Source organism: Rhinatrema bivittatum, chromosome 10 (assembly GCF_901001135.1).
Source record: "Rhinatrema bivittatum chromosome 10, aRhiBiv1.1, whole genome shotgun sequence".
Taxonomy (NCBI): Eukaryota; Metazoa; Chordata; class Amphibia; order Gymnophiona; family Rhinatrematidae; genus Rhinatrema; species Rhinatrema bivittatum.
The window spans coordinates 114,928,084-114,953,317 of NC_042624.1; the positions used below are offsets into that span (position 1 = coordinate 114,928,084).

At 43.3% G+C, this 25,234-nt stretch overlaps 1 protein-coding gene across 1 annotated transcript in view; it reads left to right on the forward strand.

Annotated features, from left to right (window-relative positions):
* Nucleotides 1-13,443, forward strand: part of LOC115100192 (cytosolic carboxypeptidase 6-like) — a 178,297-nt gene extending 164,854 nt beyond the window's left edge. Inside the window, exons 3-4 of the mRNA XM_029618507.1 lie at nt 244-343; nt 11,376-13,443. Of these exons, the coding sequence (XP_029474367.1) occupies nt 244-343; nt 11,376-11,502 (227 nt within the window). The 3' untranslated portion in view covers nt 11,503-13,443. The remainder of the gene's footprint in view (nt 1-243; nt 344-11,375) is intronic.
* The last annotated feature ends 11,791 nt before the right edge of the window (nt 13,444-25,234 follow it).

Below are 25,234 nucleotides of genomic sequence, written 5' to 3' on the forward strand. Positions count from 1 at the left end.
GTGGCACGGCTAATTCTGGGCCGCCGTTTCCAGCCTTTCACGGCTTCAGACGCTCCGCCTGCTGCCTGAAGAAAAATCGGAGATAGATCCGATAGCTCGTGCTTTAGCCGCTCCCGTGGGACACTGTAGAGCCCGCTCTAAAGCGGCCATGGTAGGGAACCTTAACGTGCAAGCTGCTCATGCATCAAACGGCAGCCACTTTTTTATCCTCTTCAAAGATGTTGCCTTAATTAAGAATCTCAGATATGAAGCTGGGGAGGAATGTGGCCCGCACGTTCTTGGATTACTACAAACTGAACAACACCATCGTGGAGAAGCCCCTGACTTCCATTCCAAGCATACGGTAGGTTTCCCTCTGTGTGATTGCTCTTCCTGACAACCTGATGTTAAAAACCTGTATCAACTCAAAGCCAATTTTTCACTCTACACTCTGTTTTCACTGCCTGCATTGTTGATTTACCTACTAACTTATCACAGAGCTCTGCAAAGTAGGAGACCTTGCACCAAACTGATTTTACAGGACTGTGGATAGATTACCAAGTGTGAAATATTCGGGAGAAAGGCAGAATGATTTTGAGTCAGAAATAAGATCAGGCCTGGAAATTCTGTCAGATTGAAAGGTTAGGAGAGGGGGAGAGAGAATGTGGGGAGGGTCTGATCCGAAATCTCATAGAAACAACTTGGGAAACTTTCAGTAAAACTATCAACCATTCCAGACCTACTAGGGACTTCACTCATTTTTTTTGCAATTTTTCTGGATCGCTTCTATGCTGCCTAACACTAAAGTAAAAGATTTACCCTATGAAAACTTTACTTCTAAATTATTAATTTCTAAATTGTTTGCACTGCTCCCTTGTGGTTTCCCTGAAAGGCTTCTTTTGTGACAGAGATTGCCTCGAGTATGTCTGATGTTATGTGTGGCATCGTAGTCCGGCATGTTCAACTAATCTGAGTCAGTGAGTCTGAGGACATTTGTGCTTCTTTTTAACATGGCTGATTACAGAGATTAAGAATTGGGGAGGAGGCCTTGTATACAGAAATAATGATATAGTTTTTTTTAAAAAATACGATAAACGTCTTTAGCATGCATAGTAACCTTTAATGCAAAAGTCCTAATCAGTCACTGATCTGTGTGTGTGCTGTCGACTTTCAGAGCTTTTGTGCATGTAACTTTTCGAGTTACATAGGCAATCGCCAAGTTTTGAACATTTACCCCCACCGACCACATAAAGTTTGTATGCACAAAATGTATCCAGCCAAAAAACACCTCTGGAGGCATTCCAGAGGCAGAGCTAAGCTTTAGCCGGTATGCACATTCTCTGGCTCGTTGCATACACAAGTCTGATCAGTAAAATGCTGTCCTGTCTATATTTGGAAATGATTCTGCTTGTAACTTTATCCAAGTCTATCTTGATGTAGATGTTTGCGTTTAAGTCCCACTGAAAATCCATAATAAAACTCAAGCATGGCTCTTTACCCAGCTGCCTCGGTGGTTGATGCCGGAAGTCACCACAACTCACCTCGGGCCTGAGTCGCTCCCATTCGGAGTCAACTCCAGAAGTCCCCACAACCCTTCTTGGGCCTGAGCTGCTCCCACCCCAGCATTCCTTGAGCAGCTGCCCATGTACCGGAGAGGTTGTAGGCCTCTGTTTCCTGTGGCTCCACTACATTTTCTCTTCCTGATGCTAATCCTCTCCAATCTTTATTCCCTGCTGCAAACCACTACTGACACCAAATCCACCTTCCCTATTCCCTACATTCTTTATCCTACCTGCCATTCTGTCACCTGCATGGACCAGTGCTCTTCAGCTTCTAAGTTTTCTTCCCCTCATCCATCTCCATTCTCCCTGACAGCATCTGGTGGCTGTCATCACACCTTTACCTCTCTTCTACCTATTTCCCTGCACCTCTTCCTACTCCCAGCCGGGAATATGAATCCCAGTCCTGGTCCTCTAAGGCAACTTTCACCCCATCAGTGCCTGTCAAACTGTTCCCCATCCAATCTTCTTACTATTCCCCTTCTCCCTCCCTCTTCCTTTCCTTTCTCGTGCTCCCTGTGGAATGCCCTCTCTATTTCCCAGAAGCCTTTATTCCTGCCCTCTTTATTTCTCATACTCTTCATCTCCTTGTCTTGACTGAGGCCTAGCTTTTCCCTGAGGATTTTGCTTTGGTTCTCTTTTCTCCCATACTCCTCGCACAGTAGGCTGCGGTGGTGGTGTTAGACTGCTGCTCTCCCCCTCCTGTAGGTTTCAACCCCTTCTTCTACGTCAATCCCACGCTTTTTCTTCTTTTGAGGCCCACTCCATCTGCCTATTCATCCCAGTGCTTTTCCAGACAGATGTCATTTGTCGACTCCCTGATAAATCCCCCCCTCTTCTTTCTCATTGACTTTGATTTCTGACTTTCCCTCTTCCTTGACTCATCTTCCCCTTCTCTTACTCTTCGGGTCTTTAACCTCCATGTTGATAACTCCTCTGACTTTTATGCCTCAAAACTCCTTTCCTTAATCTCCTCATTTGATCTCCATCTTCGCTCTACAACCCCTACTCACAAACATGGCCACTGCCTCGATATAGTCCTTTCCTCCAACTGCTTTCTCCAGCTTTTGAGCGGGAAATCTAGATGAATTGGTGGAGGTACTGGCAAACTGTTGATTCCAAATATCCATACAAGTATTCTCAAAATGGTATATGTGCATACTTAATGAAATATCTGGGTATTTAATCATGCAGCGTAACAATTATTTCATGCATAAAATTTACATATATATGTTTACAATATGGGGCAGATTTTATAATCTGCGTGTGTGGGGTACATTTGTGCGCGCTACCTGGCGCGAACAAATGTACACCCGATTTTATAACATGTGCGTGCTGCCGCGCGCATGTTATAGAATCCAGGGTCAGCGCACGCAAGGGGGGTGCACACTTGTGCACCTTGCGCACGCCGAGCCCTAGGGGAGCACCGATGGCTTTCCCCATTCCCTCGGAGGGAACTTTCTTTCCGCTCCCCTCCACCTTCCCCTCCCCTTCTCTTACTCTTGGGGTCTTTAACCTCCATGTTGATAACTCCTCTGACTCTTATGCCTCAAAACTCCTTTCCTTAATCTCCTCATTTGATCTCCTATGTTAATATTAATGAGCTGTTTAGCATGAATTTGCATGTGACAGAGCTAATTAAAATTAATATTATTAATGTGTGAACACATGATAAGGGTAATGAAGTGTTAATACACATTAAAGTTGCACTTTAGTACATTAGCCCCTTACGAGTTCTTCTTTGGGTTTTGGTGTTTGGTATGGACATTTGTATAAAAGAAGCAGCATATATGATTCCTTAAATTAAAGTAAAGCTGTACTTTTACATTTTAATTAGGTCTAGTAGCATCTTTAGCTGGAACCGATCTGAGCAGAAGACCTGACTTATGGATCGAATTGTGGATATTTTGCATGGTAGTGTCCAGTAAGGATGGGCATTCATTTCTAACCAAGGAGGCCATTTTTGGTTTGTTCCAAAATGAACAAAGTGGAAATAACTTCCTACAAAAATATCTGAAAAATGTGGTGTGTTTTTATGGAATTAAAGAAATAAAATAATAAAAGGCCTCCAGCGCGACCTAAATAGCCAAAGAACTGTATGGCCATGCATCAAAATGGTGCCAGTTGCACTGTGGTAAGGCGCCGAGGTGACATCACTTCAGTGCCATCCTGCAGGTGAGCTGCACCTTTTCAAAGCACTGTGACCCAGACAGGAGTGACTGGGCAGTGATTCTGCCCTTACACAAACGGGATCCAGAAACGGCTAAGTGAGGGCTCTGGTGGGTTGGGCACCAAGCCCAACCCACCAGAGCCAGCACGGGGCCCAGCCCAGTGCTGGCAGGAAGACCCTGCCAGGGCCACCAGAGGCCCATTTCTTTATTTTGGGTTTTATTTTCTTGTTTAATGCTTGTTTTTTTTTGGCTTGGCTTGGCAATGAGCGGAATCAATAAAAACATTAAACAAATCAAATAAAAACAAGCGCACTTCTACCCCAAAATGAAAAAAAACAAACTGAAGCGAAAATGTTGGGGCTGCACATCCCTAGTGCCCAGCATCGCCTCTGAGCCAAAAGGCCAACCTGAAATATGTTCTTAAACAGATCGGTTTTGCTATTTCCCAGTTGCTAGATGTGTCAGTAAGTGGGGATATCTCACGAATAATCTTAATTGGAAGGGAATGGAAAATTGTTAGGTACTCCTCTCTACTCGTGGAAATTTCAGGTTTTCTTCCTTCATTGAGATAGGATGGCTTATACGCTCTCCTCGGGATATGACGGTAGTGCAGTTAAGGCATTCTGGTTTTTAAAAACTTCAGAAAATGGTTTAAACTGCACTCTCATCAAGCAAATAAGAAAAACCTGCAAAAACACCTTAACGTTGTTATAGTATTTTGAAATTTTTTGTGTTTCTTTGCAGTGTTTTATTACCTGATAATAATCTTCGCTTTGTTAGCCTAAACATTCTGAAATCCTTTGGAGGCTATAAAAAAAACACGCCTCCTATGGGCCATCTATAACCTCTATAATAATAACTGTTTGCATTTGCTGTGCCCAGCATCTTTCATGCAAACAAGTTCCCAGTGTGCCGGATAGAAATAATACTTAAAAAGAGCCTGTTCAGGCACCTCCACTGTGGAAAGTCTGTAGTAATTTCTACTAATGGGCACCGCATGACACTTAACAGAAGGCTGAGGAGGAGAAAAGAGCCATTGTAATTCATAGCCGGTGATAGCTAGATAAACTGATGCTGCATTGCAGTACCATGCAGGAGACCTGAATCTGATTCTTGGTTCCAGTTCCTGTTCCTAGAGTCAGCTCACACTGATTGCAACAGAAATCTCTATAGTAGGACAGGCCAAGTATCTCGCAAGTAGCAGATCTCCGGCTACGTTGCACTGGATATGGACCCCAGAGTCTTCAGTGTAGCGAAAACAGCATTAAAAAGGATAGCAATTTCTATTTGTTAAAAAAAAAAAATGCCAAAAGCTGTTGCAACTTTTAGGCTCTTTTCTGTGTTGTCTTGCAAGATGCCTCATTAGGTAAGCTGAAATTAGGGAGCCTAGCTTTCAAACCTATTCATGGTACTGGATTTACGTGATTACGTGGACATGCAGTTATTTTTCCTAGAATTTTATAAACTCTGCAATGGGGGCTGTATGGTTTGTAAAATACCGCTTAGTTCTGCCCTGAAAATTTGTGTATATGTTTTAGGTCCTGCAAATATTTCCAGTGTAATGAAAGCACTTACTTTCTCTATTTTGAATACATATGTGTGTGTATTTTAGGTGCCAAAAAAAAAATGCACGCATAATAAACCCAATTTCTACACAGAGGCAGATATTTTATAAACTATACGCATGTATGCTGTTTGAAAATGCAATCATACATGAGATAGATTTGCATACAATGGAGGCAATGCATGCATCTCTATCCCATGCATGTTCTTTGTGGATATCCTGACAACCAGACCTGTTTGTGGCTGTCTAGGACCGGGGTTGGCCACCCCCTGCTCTAACACTTCATCCTGAATCCCCTCCCCTTCACCGAGGCCTCTCACCTAAAAGATTTCAGACAAAAGACAAGTCCGATTTCACTTGCAATAGTGATGTAGCAGGTGTAAAATTGTACAAATTATTTTACTAATTTATATGCGTACATCTCTTTTAAAATAGCCACTTCTGCCTGTGCTTCTTGACTCCACTCAGGATTGCCCCTACACCACCAGTTTTTTGTGCCATGTAGTTTCGATGTCTATGGCATAAGCTCAAAGTCGTGCTACTTATGCGCATAGATGCTATTTTTCCATGCAGAACACCATTGAAAATGCACTCATAAACTATCAGCTTGCAACCAGCAAGAAATCTGGTTTACAGCAGCCAACCTTTTGGTGTATGAGTTGATTTTTTCACCATCAAAGACCGTCTTCATTTTTTCTAAAATGTTTCTGAGCTGCCCTGCTCTTTCTCTCCATTCAGCAGGGTAGCTCCCCATCAAAGAGAGAAAAGATTTATAAGCAGGTTCTCCCAGGGCTGTGCCTGAAAGGGGCTGATCAACCCCAAGTAACACCCCCACTCTTAAAGAGTGTCAGAAATCCCGTGGATCTCTGGAGAGCCCTCTTCCTCCTCCACCACCACTGCACCTGGAGGTGGACAGAGTTCCCAAAATAAAGGGTTTACATTTAGGACTCCCTGGTATAGAGCCCCTGGTAACCACCATCTCCTCCCCTTTGTTACAAAACCTTCCTCCTTAACCCGGGCCCCTAACCTCTGCTCTATTCCCACTGCTGACTCCCCCCTCCCCAGACTTGCCCTGTTGGTTCAGTCGGGGGTCCAGACCCAGCAGCAGCCATTTTTCCAAACTGACACCCACCAGCCAGTAGTTTTCCTTTGCCCTCACCACACGACACGACGTGAAGGAAAGGATTAGATTAGGGAAGCAGGGTGGCTCTTCTCTTCTTTGCTGTATCAGCTGCAGCCTCAGACTCACCCCGGCTTCTTCTGTTTCCTGCCCCCTGCCGGGAGGGGAAAGCCTTCAGCAGGTAGGAGAGGGTGGTTTTCTGCTGAACGAGATTGGTTGCATCAGCCCTGTCTGCCCCTGCCTTGGGAAGGAACAGCTATGGTCTCAGAGAGGAGGGGAAGGGGAAGCAAGGAATGGAGAGAATCACAGGCTGCATCCCGGGGGAAGGGGAAGCGGACCCTTGATCTGATGAATCGGGGGTGTTGAAGTTGACATGGGGCCGTTTAGGCCCTTGATCTGGATGTTGCGGTGTTGAGATTCCTTTGGCAAATGGCAGGCCTTGCCTTTTCACTCAGGGGGTGGGGTGGGAGGATAATATTGCCCATCAGGACTGGCACTACCGCTGCTGGTAATGCCCATGCGTTATACATTTCAAAACATTGATATTCATGCCAAGATTTACTAAAGGTTTTATGTGCTTCAGTAAATCAGAGTTAAATCAACACATAATGACCATTTAAAATTGTCCATTAATGTACACTAATGATCAATGTTTGAGGGATGTGTGTTCACTGGAAACAAAATAGAAAATGTCAAGGAAATGTGCCCGGATAACTTTAAACCTACTCAAGGATATTCAAAGGTAAACAGTTAGTGTCAAAGTTTCCAGCCAAAGGGAGCCAGATAACTTGATTCTAGGACATTCAGTGGGATGTTTATTCCTCTGAATATCCAGGATAGCTTAGCTGGCTACCATTTTTCAGCTTTATAAATACTGACCTGTAAGTAACTGAAAAATCTGGTGTACATTTTACCCCATGCACTATAATGATGTAGCATAGAGATGACCTCTATCCCTAGAAGCTGATTTTGTGTGTGGACAAGCACAGTGCATTGTTCCTTTTTCAAATAGTTTTATGAGGAATCACCACGTTTTGCTAAAACTTACGGTGAATAGTTTAACAGCAATGATTTGAGAGGTGCCATTGAAAATGTTACCTTTATCAGTCAGGGGTGGAAGCACTGGAGTGAAAAGTGAGACCTTACGCAAGAAGTCTCTTTTGCCATTTGCTGCAAAAATGTCTAAACATCTGTAATGGTGGAACTAAACATCTGCAATTGGTTGGTAACTCTGCCAACTCTATTCATATTTCTTGGGATCATGTCATTTCGTAATCTTTTAAGAACCTGGATGAACGATGGAAATAGAGTAATCTTTTCTTTCTTTTTTTTTTTTTTTGGGGGGGGGGAGATTTTTATTTTCTACTATTTATCCTTTCCAAATTCCTAGACCTTTTTTTTTCCTCAACATTTTCACCATCCATGATGCTAGCTGTTTGTTGCCAATAGATTCCGTGGTCATGAGCGCTAAACCTGTAGGGCATTCATGTATGGGTGTTACGTTCACCCTACTGGCAAAAATAAAAGATGCAAAAAATTTAAAAGTATCCCATAGGTCAGAAAATTGGCATCCAGTCTAATTTTGCTTAGCGGTTTCCCTGAAATGATGGAAAGATAATGAATATAGTCTTTTATGTATAATCTTGTATATGTTCAGTTTATGAGTAGGGTCATCTGGGCACATTGTACTCTTAAATAAGACTCATTTGTTAAAAATTTAAAAAAAAAAAAAGCTATGGCAGTATGTTAGACTCAGCGTTCAGTTCCTAGATCACTATACCTTTAAAAACTAATTGCAGAAAATTCAGCTAAGGAGTACTTAAATCTGGCTTTCAGAAACAGTGAATTCCATTTGCATGAAAAAAAGTCATTACAGTTTTAAAGGCAAATTATATGTTTTGCCTGAAAAATTAATTTTAGTTTTTTCTACTCTATTGATAATTATAATATGTCAGTTGACGCCTACACTTGTCTGCACATTTCTCTGTTCTCAATAGATGTAGCTGTGATTAAAGAAAACCTTTCAGATTTTAATATCTGACACATTTGCGTGGGTACAATGAAAAGGATCCATTTACAGAATTATAAAGATTTCATTGCTTGGATAGCCCCCAGCAGAGGACTCACCAAAATAACATTTTACAACAATTACCCTGTCAAATGCTTAAGGAATCATAACAGAGCAGGCTGAAAACAATACGCTCTGCGCTCCCAAGCTCACAGGCGCAGCCAGACTTCCTACAGCACAAACCATGGCGTCGTTCTGAACTAAAGACATGTTCACATAAACATTGGTGTTAGATATCGCCATGTGGGTTAATGTTTTACGTTTACGCTGCTTGTTTTAAAAAAAAAAAGAAAAATCACTCTGGAGACAGCTCGATGTGTTTTACGTTCTGAAAATCCTTGCCTGGTAGGAATAAGAAGGGGTGGATGGGGATCAGGCTTTTCATCTTGCTAGGCACCACTGACCTTCAAAATTAAGGGAGAAATGAGCAACACGAGGCACACTCCATCTTTCACAACATCTCTTCCTTTGCTTGGCTATCCTGTTCCTATCTGGTCTCTCAGTCTCTTTGGTTGGATCCTGAGGGAATAAACATGGCGGGCGGGAGGGGTAGTATTGTGCTAGCTATGCTTATTCAGCCAGGACCATCCCAATGCCCTTCTCTTCTCAGGAACATCTCCTCTCCCCTTTACGAGTTAGGACTCTTACTCCCACACGGATACCTTCATTGCCTTCCACACTCTGATAGGGTAGCATTGGCAGTGCTTCTGCTTGAGGGTTTCCTATACCATGTTACTGCTTCTAATCCAGTCTAAAGTCTAGATGGCATGATTGCGTGGGTTCAGGTCAGTGGTAGGGAAGCCCCTACAGTACCTGAATGTGATCTGCTTTGAAGTGCCAGAAAAAAATGGAATATAAATCAAATAAACAAATATTGTACAAGGTGCTGCTGGAGTTGAGCGGGATTCACTGCAGTAAGTACTTCTACTATGACGTCCTGTGCCTCTGTAATCAAAGGGAGGGAGATGGATGGAGACTTGAGTGGAGACAGACAAGACTGAAGTCCTAAGCCAAGCATCCATATCGATGCTCTGTCTCTGTAGTATGGATTGTATTGTGGGACCTGTTGGGTAGTGGCTGCTCTGATGAGTGAGGCCACCTGTAACAGGAGGACTGAAACCCTGCAAGTTACAGGGTGCACGTCTTCATTTTATTTGAAGGCTTTTCTATACCGACATTAGTGGGTACATCATGTCGGTTTACATCAAACGTTAGATGGAAAATACAATGGACGGGGAGGGGACAACGAAAGTACAACAACTAGAGAAAAATAAACAGGTTAGCAGGAAGAGAGGAACTAGAGGGTTAAAAATTTAACGTCATTACTTGGAGGGCATAAGTTAGTAGATATGGCTGGATGTGCATGGAATTAGTCTGGGTAGGCCTGATGGAAGAGTCTTCATGAGGAGAAAATGATTCAGAGAGATTAGCCAGAAAGAAGACAAGAAGACCGTTCTGTCCAACTGTTTTTGGTTGCCTAGCAGTACTTTCCATATAGTAATCCAGGGGAAGGAGAAAAACCATTGGGGTAGATTTTCAAATAGCGCGATTTGGCATACTTTTGTTGGCGCATCAGGCGCAAACAAAAGTACGCTGGATTTTAGTAGATCCGCGCGTTTCCGCTAAAATCCGGGATCGGCGGGCGCAAGGCTATCGATTCCGTATAGCCGGCGCGCGCCGAGCCGCGCAGCCTACCTCCGTTTCCTTTGAGGCCGCTCTGAAATCGGAGCGGCCTCGGAGGGAACTTTCTTTTGCCATCCCCTCACCTTCCCCTCCCCTCCCTTCCCCTACCTAACCCACCCGCCCGGCCCTGTCTAAACCCCCCCCCCCTTACCTTTGTCGGGGGATTTACGCCTCCCGGAGGGAGACGTAAATCCCCGTGCGCCAGCGGGCCGCTAGCGCACCGGGACGCGACCTGGGGGCGGGTCCGGAGGGCGCGGCCACGCCCCCGGACCACCCCGGGCCGTAACCACACCCCCGGGCCCGCCCCCGAAACGCTACGGCCCGCCCCGAAAACGCCGCGCGGATCGGGCCCGCCCCCTCGACACACCCTCGACATGCCCCCCTCAGAAAACCCCGGGACTTACGCGAGTCCCGGGGTCTGCGCGCGCCAGTAGGCCTATTGAACATAGGCGCACCGGCGCGCAGGGCCCTGCTCGCCTAAATCCGCCCGGATTTAGGCAGATTTAGGCGAGCAGGGCTCTGAAAATCTGCCCCATTGTGTGTATCTGCAGTGCCTTCCTTCCTGATCCCAAGTAATTTAATCAACTCATTGACAGACAGAGAACCAAAACAGAGCCAGGGTCTAAACTCATCAAACTCAAGTCTGACTTCCTGCTTCTACTTACTGTATTTGTAACATATTACTTAAAACTTCTACAATATGGTTTGGCCCTACTGTGACTATCTACATTTTAAAGAACTTAGATATATATATATATATATATATATATATATATATATATATATAGGTAGATACCGTAGATAGATAGCTACATAGGGAGGGAAATTTGGAAAGGTATTTTTGCTGGTAAAACAGTACTTTACCTCTAAAACGATCCTGTTATAAACTTGCCAGCCTGATATGCAAGTAAACGTATGCACATATGTCATGCATACGGGTAAGATTACCAGGATCGAGTGCAGGCATTCCCAAGGCGGGTTTGGGAAGGGTTTTGCACTTCTGCGGGCATTTTTGCTTTTTCAAAAGCATGCGTGTACAATTTCAAAAAAAACGTGCTGCGCTCATAACAGCAGGTGGAATGGCGTGTGGGTAGATGTGGTGGGATAATTTCCAAAATGAACTTACTACCACATTGAAAACCAGTGTATCTGGCCATCTAATTTGTGCAGGCTGTTGCAAAACTACACCCCCCCCCTCATAGCGTCCCATGATTTTGTTCTTTCGTTTCAGCACAAGCAGGGAGAGCTCACCTGCCTTTAATGCAACATACCATCCAGGAGCCGGGCATCTCTACGAAGGCAGCAAAGTAGAGCGAAGAAGTTTACTGAATCCCAGAGACCACTCAAATATCTCATGAGGCACGGACCTGTTCTACTGGGGCAAAGCAAATCCGTTCCGAATGTTTGCACTTCTCCAAAAATCACAAATATTTTAGATTACAAAAATTGTCTTCTATGGCATGAAAGGTTTTTCTTACAAAAAGGAAAGCAAAAGAAAATGAAAGATAACACGTCATGTGTGCAGTTTTGAAAGATGCATTTTGTTCTGTTTAAATTGTTGATGTTGTTCTTAGGTTAAGTTACTTTCTGCCTGCCTCTCTGTGCTGTAACGCTCCTGCTTTCTGAGTGACCGAAGGCCAGCCTTCGGGCCAAATGCATGAAGCATCCTCCCCCTAGACACAAAAAGCTTGGTCTATTAAAGGGTTGCTCCCATTTTGTGTCTACAGGGAAAATGCTTAGTGCATAGATCCCTACAGGTAAAAAACCATTGGTACATCTAGCCCCTCTTTGCTTTAGTGGTTTATTACTTCTCTCAAGAAAACAGAAAGTTTATTAGGAGACCTCAAAAATAGTTTTCTTAAATTTATGTTTAATAATGATGATTGAAGATGTATTTTAAATGAAACTGTCCTGTGGTTATATTTAAAGAGTAGCAATGACTTCCTATGTCAAGCATTTCCTACTATTAATGGTCCAGTAGGTACAGGTCCCTCTGTTTAACTTCAGCTCCTCCCACCCCAACATGAAATGTGCATTGGTCACCATAACCAAAAACCACATTTCAAGACACGGATGACCGTTCCTTCACATCGAGAGAGCATGGCCTCCATGCATTGAAATGCTGTGCCGGGTGACTGCAGGAAGGCCCACTGAAATGAACGATTCCCTCCACGCAGTCTGCCCACGGGCATTCCTGCAGCCACAGGTCACTCTGCACAGACTGCAAGGCAGCTTTGTTATTTACCGATGCCAAGTGCGTGCTCGCCCATTCATCTGACAACAAGGTGAACAGTAACTTGGCGTCGCCTTTGTGACAGAAACGTGCAGCAAAGCCAAAGCCCAATGACATTCTCCCATTGATCCGTGATGCGTCATGGTGTGGATCTGTAGGGCCGTCTGTGTTCTTAACAGTCCCAAAATGGAGTCTGAAACCGCGAGTTCCTTATTCTTGAAGGTGCGCTGCAGGCATCCAATCTGATCCCTATCAACATCTGTAGCAAGGCTGACAATGTCATTGTGATATCCTGGAGACGTCGGATTTCTGAAGTTACCCAGTGATTGTCTGTGATTTTTCACTGAGGTGGTTCCTTTTTTTCTGATTCTACTGACATATTTATAAAGGAACCCAACGCAGAGAGCACACAAGCAGACCAATCTTTTATCATCCATTTCTGTGGCTGTAATACTTGAATTTTAAGAGGCGGGCAGGGTGGAAACGTTATTTATAAATATTGAAAGCAAGACCTGATTTTACTCTTGTGCAGGTAAAAGAATAAAAACAAATGGTAACTAGCTTATGCATTTCAAGGTTGGGAAGTTAAACCGTGTGCATTTTTAAGGAAGGAAGTGCCTTCCTAAGATGAATACCAATGTATCTAAGAAGGCATACTGCTGACTTCCTGTCGGTACCAGCAAACTAATGAATACTAGTGACAGCGTGATAATTAAAATGACCTCTTTGAGGCATGGATTAGGAGGCACACAGAGGGGGATAACTTGTTCTTTGAATTAATCATCTGCTAATTTGTTGCTATGATTAGGTTATAGAAGGTTTTATTGCAAGATTTTCAAAGTTCGTATATATATATATATATATATATATATATATATATATATAAATTGTTTGCTTTAGTTTTTCCTATGCATGTTTGGGGTTGGAAGTTATAAAAAAAAATCCATGTGGTGTTCTTTCACAATGACTCGGGCTTTCCCATGTTAAATGTTTTTTTTCTTTTTCTCTCTTGTTGACAGCTGTTTTTACTCTAGAACCAAAGAATAAAAGTTATGTGAAAAATGTTCCCTCCTTGCTTTGTCAGTCTCTTTCTCAGTTCAGTATCAGTAGCTTGAGAACCCTTTCCGTGGATTGGCCTACACAACGTGTTCATCTCTACCTGCGTACCATGGCTCTCTAGCCCAAGTTTCCCTTTGCTATGGGAGAATTAGCATTTTTCACCAACGTTTCGAGAAAAGTGGAGCTGTAAATATTTTAGCAGAATGACCCCCACCCCCCCTCCTTATTTCAAGGAAATGGAACTGCAAAACAAGCTTATGAAAAATACATTTGGTCCATGCTTTTGTATTCAATTTGCAGTGAATTTTTAAGCATGCACTGGAATATTCTGCTTACCAGGACTGCAAACATTTCAAGTGGCATCTTACTGTCAAATTACAATTCCCACAGGCAACAAGTGACCCCACTTCAAATCCAAATATGTGATTAAGACATAAAGTTGAACTACTGTATGCAAATAGATATCCTACATATTCATCATGGATGACCAAAAAAACAGATGTTTTGCTGGACTTTAAGGACCAAAGTATTACCTTTTCCACCTTCCCTCATCCCCAAGTTTAAAGTATGTACAATTATATGCAAATATTTATTTATTTATTTAACTATTTTCTGTACCGACATTCATGATACAAATCATATCATATCGGTTCACAAGGAACAGGGGGGTTGTAACAATAATATTGAAGAGGAAGAAAAGTTACAATAAAACAAGGTAATGTGAACTTGGAAGCAGAAATATGTTGGAGACAGAGGAATAACGTTGTAAACTTAACAAGGCTATACTGGAAGTGCATTGAGTCGGAAATAAGGCACTCTAAATATATATATATAGAACTTATATACAATCATGAAACTTGCTAACAATGCGGGGCTGTGACAGTACTGGGGAGAGGATTAGCAGGGGGTGAAAGGGGACTTTCTAGGATCAAGGAGTGAGGAGGGGAAAGGGCTATGGGAAGGCTTGTTGGAACAGCCAGGTCTTGAGTTTTTTCCTAAATATATCTCATGTATATTCATTAGGGATGTCCTGAAAACCCAACCAGTTGGTGCTCTCAAGAACTGACGTTGCTCTCTCCTGCTTTAGGACATATAGGACAGTAACCTTTGGAGAAAATAATTAAACTGCCCACATTGGTGCAAATCCTGCAGGTACCAATAATCAAAGCAAAACTAATTTTACCCACCTTGTTTAGAGGCATTCCCAGGATTAAAACACCTTTTTAACCTGTAGTTTAGCCACACATTTAACCTGCTAATTTACCGCCTACCCCTACCCCTGCATTAGAGGCAGGGGTAAGGGTAGACGGCAAACTTTCCCCCAAAAGAAAACCTAAAAACCTAAAATATGTGAAACCTAAAAACCCCTCCTCCCGAAGCGCCTCGACATGTAAAACCTAAAAACCTAAAACTCCCTCCTCCCAAAGCGACTCGACATGTAAAATATGTGAAAAAGTGTAACCAACTTACTTTTTGTTTCTTTTTCAGCCCTTTCAGCCTTCTCTGCCATCCTCCAGAGGGGGCAGCCGGCGGATGGTGAGTGTTTTGTATAGAGAACGGAAGGTATTGGGGAGCCAGTGGAGATCTTTTAAAATGGGAGTGATATGATCCGTTTTTCGTGTATTTGTTAAGATTCTGGCCATGGCATTTTGTAGGATTTGAAGGGGTTTGATAGTGGAAGCCGGGAGGCCTGTGAGGAGGGAGTTGCAATAGTCAAGTTTTGATAGGATGGTCGTCTGCAGAACTGTGCGGAAATCGTGGGCGTGGAGGAGAGGTTTCAGTTTTTTGAGAATGTGGAGTTTGTAGAAACCCCCTTTTAGTAGCGATTTAATGTGGGGTTTGAAGCTTAGGTGATGGTCTAGGGAGACACCTAAGTCTCTTACAGCGGGCGGAGGTGTGTGAGTTTGTGAAGTGTTTTGAGACGTTTGGTGGAAAGTATGGATTGGTTGATTTGATAGTATGAGGATTTCAGTTTTTGAGGCATTGAGCGCAAGGTGGAGATTCGAAAGCAGGGAGTTGATAGATACAAGGCATGTTTCCCAGAATTGCAATGTTTCTTTGAGGGATTTCTGAATGGGGATGAGTATTTGTACATCGTCTGCATATAGGAAGAATTTCAGGCCTAGATTAGAGAGTAAATGGCAGAGTGGGAGTAGATAAATATTGAAGAGGGTGGAAGATAGAGAGGAGCCCTGGGGAACGCCTTGTGTGAGGGGAATGTGTGAGGATTCGAAATTATCAATTTTAACTAAGTACTTTCTATGGGCAAGGTAAGAGGAGAACCAGGATAGGGCTGTGTCTGAGATGCCTATCTCTGCCAGACGTGATATTAGGATTTGATGGTTAACCATATCGAAGGCTGCTGAAATATCTAAGAGAGCAAGTATGTAAGATTGGCCGTGGTCCATGCCTTTGAGGATGGTATCTGTTATTGCAAGTAGTAGTTTTTCAGTGCTTCGATCTTTAAGAAAGCCATGTTTGCTTTCTTGAACGCCGCAGCACACTGAACCGATGATATCAATGTGTTATCCACTATGACGCCCAGATCTCTTTCTTGGGTGGTAGCACCTAATATGGAACCTAACATCGTGTAACTATAGCATGGGTTATTTTTCCCTATATGCATCACCTTGCACTTATCCACATTAAGTTTCATCTGCCATTTTGATGCCCAATTTTCCAGTCTCAGAAGGTCTTCCTGCAATTTATCACAATCTGCTTGTGATTTAACTACTCTGATCAATTTTGTATCATCTGCAAATTTGATTACCTCACTCGTCGTATTTCTTTCCAGATCATTTATAAATATATTGAAAAGTAAGGTTCCTAATACAGATCCCTGAGGCACTCCACTGCCTACTCCCTTCCACTGAGAAAATTGTCCATTTAATCCTACTCTCTGTTTCCTATCTTTTAGCCAGTTTGTAATCCACGAAAGGACATCGCCACCTGTCCCATGACTCTTTAATTTTCCTAGAAGCCTCTCATGAGGAACTTTGTCAAACGCCTTCTGAAAATCCAAATATACCTTTATCCTTGTTAGTTTTAATCATTGGGCATTATTTGATGTTTGTGCTATTTTTCAATATTTTTTTGCAGCATTAAACATTTTTTAAATTTGTTATGAGTTTTTAGTTATTGGATGACATTCTGTCTGTTATTTTTAAATATTCTTTTAATAGTAAGTTTTTACTATCATTGATGTTTTATATTTCTTGATTTTATTGTATGATAATTTATGACGGATGGTAATGTTTCTGTTGTTCCATTGTTGCACTGTAAACAGAGTCCAGTGTGGTTTCCAGTTCAGTTTTTGTTTGCACCTTTTGAATTTCTATTGTATGGTCTCTCATTATTTATTTGGTGAGGGTCTGTCTGTGTCTGTATGTGTGATAGAACTTGAGGTATTCTGCTAGCCTGCAGTTTCTGTGTAAGGGCCTATAGCAGATAGGCTTCTGTCTAAATGGAAAAATAGGCCTATTCAGCCACTTATTTGGCTAAAATAATAACCAGAGAGGTAGTTATCCAGTTATAATTTAGCCAGATTGAAAAGGGGCTTGAACCTGAGCTTAGGCTCCCGGCGCTGCCTCTGTCAGAGCAGCACTGGAGGCAGCAGGAGCTGGGCAGAGGGTTCCTCGCTCCCAGGAGGAATAAATAAGGTATCGGGGGAAGGGAATGGTTAGGGGATATGGGGGACCGGTGTCATGAATCAGCTTTGTGGGTGGCAGATCGATTGTCTTTTTAAATAAAAAATAACTGTGACGGGGCCCTAGGGTACAATGCCGGGCACGTCTCAAAGCTTTAAAAAGGCTTGGAGGGGTGGGGGAGTGAGGATAGCACGGTCCAACGGGGCCTTTGCATTACGTAACTAAAAAAAACCAAACCTGCCTGGCTACAATCAAATATAGCCGTTTAGATTTTTTAGTTATCTGGCTAAATGTAGCCGGATGACTTTAGGCAGGTATTCTCTGCTGTATGTTTTTCCTTCTGAATATACAGGGCAAGTTATCTGGCTAACTTGTCACTACACGGCCTCACTCATAGCCTTTCCTTCTGTTTGGGGTAGGTTGGGGGGAGGAGATCAAGGTTTGGGCTGGGAGTGGGAGGAGGGGGGCGCAAGGCTGATGGGTGCCTAATACCCTGGGCCCAAGGCTGCTCTCTGGCTATCCTGCACGGGCTTGGAAATATCCCAGGCTTCTGGTGCACTCAGGCTCCAGCCTTGCCAATTCCTTTTGCGTGCTATCCAGCTAGTCTAATATAATAATCTTTTAAATAACAGCTTTCCTTACTGGCTCTGCCCAATCTCTTTTATTCTTTTCAAATTCATTATACTTTGCAATTACTAGAGTGGACCGAAAGGAGTTATTTAGTGCTGCATAACGTTGGTCGCCTACCTAGAGGTTATAATTATAGCCCCCTCAAAAGAGTGCAGTGCCTCAAGGAAGCAAAGTCTTTAATATATACAAAACTCTGATCTTTCCCGTGGCAGTACCTCAATTCTGCATTAACAGTTACCAAAGCATTTGAAAAATTATAACAGCAGGTATCACAATGAACACTATTAAAGGCAGCTTAAATCAGTAGATTTCATTACCATTCACAGTGATAGGTACAATATAACAGATATTGTTTAACAGAAGAAATAAGCAGGTACTGTTCTGCAAGCACTTTATTTTTTGCACTAGGGTAATCCTGCCCACAGAGTCGGTTCTGCGCGAGGCCTTATAAGGTTTACCGTTCTCACTGGTTTAAAAAAGGTCAACGGAACTCACCTTACTTCTGCAGCTGCGGATAGTTATCCAGACGTCTCCTCGTGATGTGCTGAGTTCATGGCTGTTCGTCCAGGTCCAACGTCTCGTGACGGCCGCGTTCACCTCTCATGCCGGCCTGCTCTGATATTTTTGGTAGCTGAATTCAAACCTCTCCCCCCTCTGCCATTGGGTTTCTGCTGTGGCTTTTAGCTTCTCTGCAAGATTCGGAGACTGAAAGCGTTTGCTTTCTGCTAGAATAAAAACAGAAAAAAAACTTGACTTTTTTTTGCTTTAAATTCTATATGAAACTTGGCTTAAGTATCCAAGACTGACAGCTACTCACAAATTAACAAGTACACCACTGGACCTCTGAGGAGAGCATATGTAGCTGAAATTGTTTACAGCTAGAGTATGCTAAAATATTTTATTGCATGATAGAATTGTGCATGTCATCTGCTCACTTTCAATTTGTACTTGCAATTTATGGAGAAACCAGCAAACGAATGGACTCCAACTGGATCAGTGTTTGAAGATAGATATTTAAAAAAAAAAAAAAAAAGTAATATTACTAATGGTGTTTACAGTGTAGAACTATTCTGTCGCTTCTCAGCATCTACAAACTGAGCCTGGCTAAAATCTCAACTCTGCTTTCAAACGGGCCAGACGCATCTTTTCTTTTACTATCCCTTGCCTACAAATCCATTCCCACCCTAAAGCTGCAGGATAGCTTAAGGGACGTGTGTCGTGTCCACGTCTGATTTAAATTGTGTGCAACCTCAGGCACTGAATTTGGGAGCCAGATAATTCTGGGGGAAATAGAAATTCAGCAATTTGGTCGGCTAGAAACCTCTTGTCCCATGGGCATTAGACGTGACGTCCAACAGACTTTGACCTAGAGAGGCACGGAGCTTCAAAACCGATTAAAATGAAAATGACCTTCTCTGACTGAGGCTGCTTGCCAGTGCCTGATAAAATGTTGCTTCAGCTGAAGAACTGTGATGGTCAGAGTAATTACTGGTATGAATATTTCCTGCATCCATATATCTTACTGATAGATTCTGCAATCAGGCTTGCTGCGGAAGATACAGGTCTGTGCACGGGAAGCTTGCTTCACCGGAAAACTGTGGCGGTCTAGTTCTGAGTTGCTTCCTCTTCATGGTCTATTTTTCTGCAGCCTTCAAGCAATTTGTTATTATGATTTCTTTGGAAATCACGGGGCTGCCCAAACATGGAGTTCTTAGAATGAAATCTTAAATCAGTACCTCTCCATAGCTGAAACCAAACCAGGCAAAGCAGAGAATCTTGCACTCTTATAAAGCCTTGGAAGTCAAGGAAGGGAAAAATGCATTTTAAATTTAAAATGTTGCCTTACACTATAAATATAGAGCCAGACCGGTGATTTAAGAGGGAATGGCCTACAGCATGTAGACTCTTCCCCATCACCCCCCCCCCCCCCCCCCGCATCCCGCCACATACACAGAAAATAGAGAGCAGAAGGGACTTGAGAGAGAAGTAACCATTCCTGGTGCAAAATAATAAGCAAAAACTTTATAATAAATTGTAATAGTGCAAAACACTCATGTATTCGATACGACGGTTATTACCCTCAAACACTAAGCCTTATGCTTCACTTTGATACAGCTCCAACACTGCTCTCTGGTCAATGGTGGAGCTGGAAGGAAATTAGAATAAAAAAGCTACCATAAGGGCCCTGAACTCAGCGGTTGGAGTAACAGATAAGTACGAGAAAATAAGTGTGAAAGCTTGCTGGGCAGACTGGATGGGCCGTTTGGTCTTCTTCTGCCATCATTTCTATGTTTCTATGTTACTGCATTTCAGTATACATTACTTTTATCTGTAATCCTGTTTTATTAATGATTTACTTCTATGGCTGAATAGTATACAAAGGGCTTTATGCACTAAACTTGCACAGTTTTTAGCATATGATAAAAATATTAATGTGCTTGCTAAAACCACTTAATATGCCATGCACTAAAAGGTGAATATTGAAAAGTTGTGTGCAGAAAAATCAGCATACATGTGTGCAAATAGCATATACTCATGTATGTGCTATTTTATAAACCTCAAAATACACACATAAGTAGGAGTCCGCGAGTAAATTTGTTCATGCAAAAAAGGAGCAGGCCAGGGATGTTCCAAGGCGGGGTCAACATTTATGTGCGTAAGTTGCTATTTTATAAGCAATTTATGCATGAAGATTTGGCAGCTTTCTCGTGTATATTTACGCTTCCTCTATATCTGGAGTAAGTGATCATAAATGTCTTAAAAGTGAAATACTGACTGGGTGGGAGATCTGGGTGAAAGTGGGAGAGCTGAGGCTCAACAGCCAGGAAGGTCTCGATGACCTGCAGATGGAGTGGGTGAACTGGTAAGCTAATTGGTAAAACTGGAAATTTCATTGCTATGCACGTTAGAAAATCTCCTGATGAAATGCGTAAACCTTAATTATGAGGGGTAAATGTGTGCAAATTATGCACATAAAATCTCCGTTTGTATATATTTAAAGTTAGATGTAAAAATACGCGAGTATAGCCGATGCGCACTACTTATCTAGATAAATTCCAATTTAAGGGTGCCCCTACTTTTCACATCTATCCAGCGAAGTGGCGGCTTTGCAGCTGGATAAATCAAAACTTATCTGGATAAGTGCTGCTACTTATCCAATATGCAGATAGATATGTCTTCTTGCACAGTGGTGCAGCTAGCACATGGTAGTGCAAGAAGTAGACAGATGTGGCTCCGCCTTCCACAGAGGCAGAGTACCCTGCTGCAGAGCAAGCCTGCCAGAGAACTTGCATGGTCGTACAAGTTACTTTCGGACTTGGGGATTGATCAACCAACACTGAGTCAAATTCTCAAAGACAATCAAGGGGGTATCAAAACAGCGGAAACAAAATAAGGCCAAACATGAAACACGTGAACAAAAGGTGCATTACGTAAGGGGCGTGGGTGAGAAGGGCCTGGCTGAAATACTGCCCACGCAGAGCATGGTGACTTTCAAACAATGTGCGCCAGCCAGCACCCAGAGCCATGCCTGTTTTATAACTCACACGCGGATATGCGCTCGGGTACCAAATAGCCTGGCCGCGCGCACGTGTGCGCCAGATTTTAAGTGGGGGGCGCGCAAATCCCACTTCTATCGCGTGACTCGGGGGATTTTAAGAGGAGCACGCCACGATGCCAATACCAGTTTACCAGTTCATCCACCAGTTCTCCCAGTTAAAAGTTAGGCCCTCCAGAGCCCCCTGGTTTGATAGCCTGCACCTCTCCCCCCCCCCCCCCCCCCAGTTACCCCAGACCCTTTAAACCCCTCCAAAATGGCTCGATCCTTTTTCTTTTATAACTTGCACGCCAGCCATAGCAGAAGTAGAGTTACATGGCAGGGGTCCCCGGCCCGCTCAGACCACACCCCCACCCTTTGCTGAAAAGTTTTGAGATGGACGCGCCGCAACATTTACGCACCTTTTTTTTTTTTTTAATTCGGTCGGCGCGCGTGCGGGTCTGATTTGCTCCTGCATCCCCTAATTAATGGGAGCGCCGGGCTTTGAAAATTCACCTTTCAGTCTTCGTCCAGGGATCATTTCTAGGCCCCGCGAGACAGACTGGGACTACGATAGTGATGGCGGAGAGCAAATGTGCGGAGATGCTGAGAAGGGGGGAATGTCGGGAACGTCAATTCCTAAGGGAATAGAAAGGGAGGGCGGGATCTTGTGTGCGTTGGGCCCAACGTTCGGTTATGCAAAAAAGAAAAGAAAAGGTAAAGTTAGAATGCATTCTCCCAGACTTCCCTTTTCACATTCATTGCTGCTACTGATTGGACAAGGGGTTCAGCTGATGTGCTACGGCCCAGTTCTCTCTCTCTCTCTCTCTCTCTCTCTCTGCTTTCAGTTTTACTTCTGATCTGCCTAGCAACTGTGCCGCAGTGGATTGCGCCAGCACTGACTTCCCGTGTTTGCTGGGAGCAGAATTCCAAACCCATTGGCTTTCACCTGCCTCCCCCCATCTCCCAGTTTAAATGCCTGATGACGTAGGATCTGAATTTTCCACGTTTGCTTCGTTTTTCTACCACAGACAGATGTAGGCCATCAAGGGATACATCTGGCTCGTGTGCATGGCATCAATAAAAGTTTGATCATGTTCCCACACGATGACAGTAGGGTGGTGGCCCTCTGCTCTTGTGCTTTGGCCCACCTTGCTCTGCAAGAGGGAGGGGGAGGTCGGGCCATTTCCTGCTTTTATGGCTTCGATGGGGACCTCATTAACCTTAGGGTATAAACTGCAGAAACAATTATGAGCCAAAAATACCTTGCTGGGCAGACTGGATGGACCATTTGGGTCTTTTTCTGCCAACATTTACTATTATTTTATTTATTTATTTAATATATATTTCTATACCGGACTTCACGAATGGAATTCACATCAGGCCGGTTTACATGGAACTTAGGGGATTAACAAGTGAAACCAAACAAGAAGGCCGAAACAAGCAAAGTTACATATAACAAGGGCATTGAACTTGGGGGCTATAGTAGCCAGGAAGTAGGCAGAGCGGAATTAACAACATATAAATAATATATGACATATAAATAATATATAAATAATATATGATATAAGGGAAACATAATATATTATGTTTCCCTTATATCATAAGCAAAGACCAGTGCAGAGAGCACTCGAGCTTTTACCTGTTCCTCAAACGTAACTCTTTATTGTGAAAAGTCCCATATCACAATATAAGTTTTTGCTTGCACAGCTTTACTGCAGTTCTAGTGGCCTTCTCATTCCTGATTTTTATTTTTTATTACCCCGCAATGCCTTTAAAAGGACACCTTTTCTATACAATTGGGTTTTTTTTCCTTGCTGAAGGTTGCAGGGAATGAAAACCTCAGGTAAAAGATTGCACCATTTCGAAAATATGCAAGCAAACTGACTTACGGAGCATTTGTTCTTTTCTGACTTAATTTTGCCTGCTCCTTATACCTGATCTCCGGATCTGTTATGAGTGGAGGATGAACTTCAAAGATGATTGTTCCTGTAATGCGAGAAGTCCAGAGGAAGCTAAGGCATATTGTTGAGGGCGGCTGTCTGAGCTCAGCAGATGAGTTGGGAAATGAAATCAACAAGCACCAGAGATGTACATCCACTGGTCTCTGATAAGGGAAATGCATGTACAGATCGACGCCATCGATTGCAGACAAGCATGCACAACAAGATCCTGAGCAAACCCCGGTCCAACATTTCACTCACATTCAGTCCAGCTTAAAATTCGAGATTGCAAAGAGAAAGAAAGTAAGTTTGGGAGAAAGACCTTATTGCAGCCGTCCCAGATAACCGTGTTTCAGTAAAACCTCTTAAACTGAGCTTCCTTATCAGAGTTCATTTGCACAGGAAATGAGGCTACAGCCATATCAAATGAAGCAGAAAAATCTAACTGACTACATGCTTAACAACATGAAGGCTTCGAACCATGGCAAGCAGATTGATTTTGACCACGACTAGCGTGAACTTTAACTTAAAAACAGATGGAAGGACCGTGTTGACCGCGATTCTGATTCAATTCCTGTGATTTAAAGGAAACCATGTGCACTAAACATTCTGCAATGCTTCAGAACTTTACCAGGCGTAGAATGGATCAATAGCATGTTTGCACAGCCTTTAAGCTGTATCCCTTCAATAATGGATCTCAGTTCTCACTCCAGTCCATAAATCAAATGTATACAAATATGCCTCATGAATAGTCACTGTGGATACCCTACAAAAAGAACCTCTTCTTGGCATCAGTGGGATGCAGAGCAGGAGAGAAAGACCAAGGAAGAGAATCGAGATTCACCTTCCTGCAACACAAGAGTGTTCACAGCTTATAATGGGAGCTTGAATCTAGTATGCACGATGACATCTTCTTTTGACCCAACAGTGTTTTCCTTCTGCTTTTTGTGCCTCCGGATGACTCAGATCCAGGGCTGGGATGTAACGCCACGAGCCTTCATTTGCCGCTACCCGAGCATGTGTGACAGTCCCCAGCTGGGGACTGTGAACCATGCCTCTTTCTGGAGCCCGGCAACCCTGCATCCTAAATTCAGCCACTAGGTGTTGCCATTGTGCGCTGACCTGGACTCCCTTCTCCCCCAGGGGCTGTGAACACTGCCTCTTCAACATCCCTAGCCCTGGTTAACCCAGGAAGCTGAAGACCTGGCCCGAGAATGAAGCCCAGGCCCCTTCACATGGCGGCAGTTGTATGGCACAGTCACTGAGCCAGCCCATAATGTCATGTTGGGCATATTCACCACTGGCCAACATGGGCCAATCAAATCCGGTATTTTGGGGGTAAGTTGGTACACAGTTCTGACTCTAGCCACATCCAGCAATTCAGGGAAATTGCAAGGTGAAAAGATTTTTAAAATTTCAGCAGCTGCGTAAAAGCAATAACTATACTCCATCAAGGTGGGCTAACAGCAGTTTGCATTTATGACACAGTTACCAGGTAATTAATATGAGTCTTTCCTCTCCTAAAAATCACTTTACAATGATGTAACACCTGGGTATCAAATGTATGGCTGGTCTATATGTTCCAGGTCATATATGTTCATATTTATAATGAAATCACTTTTTTTCTTTTTTTACTTCAACAGTAAAGGGTAGATTTTAAATGAAGCACGCGTGTCCATGTACGTGCGGTTCCTGGCACGCGCTCATGGACGTGCTGATTTTATAATACACGCGCTTTATAAAATCCGTTGGCCGCGCGCACATGCACGCTGGATTTTATAATCCGCGTGTGCATGTGCGGGCGGCGTGTGCAGGAGGGGGTGAATTTTCGAATATTACACGCAGCGATGCGATCAGGCCTCCCCCGGTTCCCTCCCAGTCTGCTCCAATTAAGGAACTTCCCTACCCCCCTGCCTAACCTTCCTTCCCTTTCCCCTCTCCTCCCCTACCCCCTACCTAACTATAACAATTTTTAACATTTCTTTACTTACTGCTCCGCTGGAGCAGAAGCGACTTGCATGCGCTGGCCGGCTGCCGGCGCAC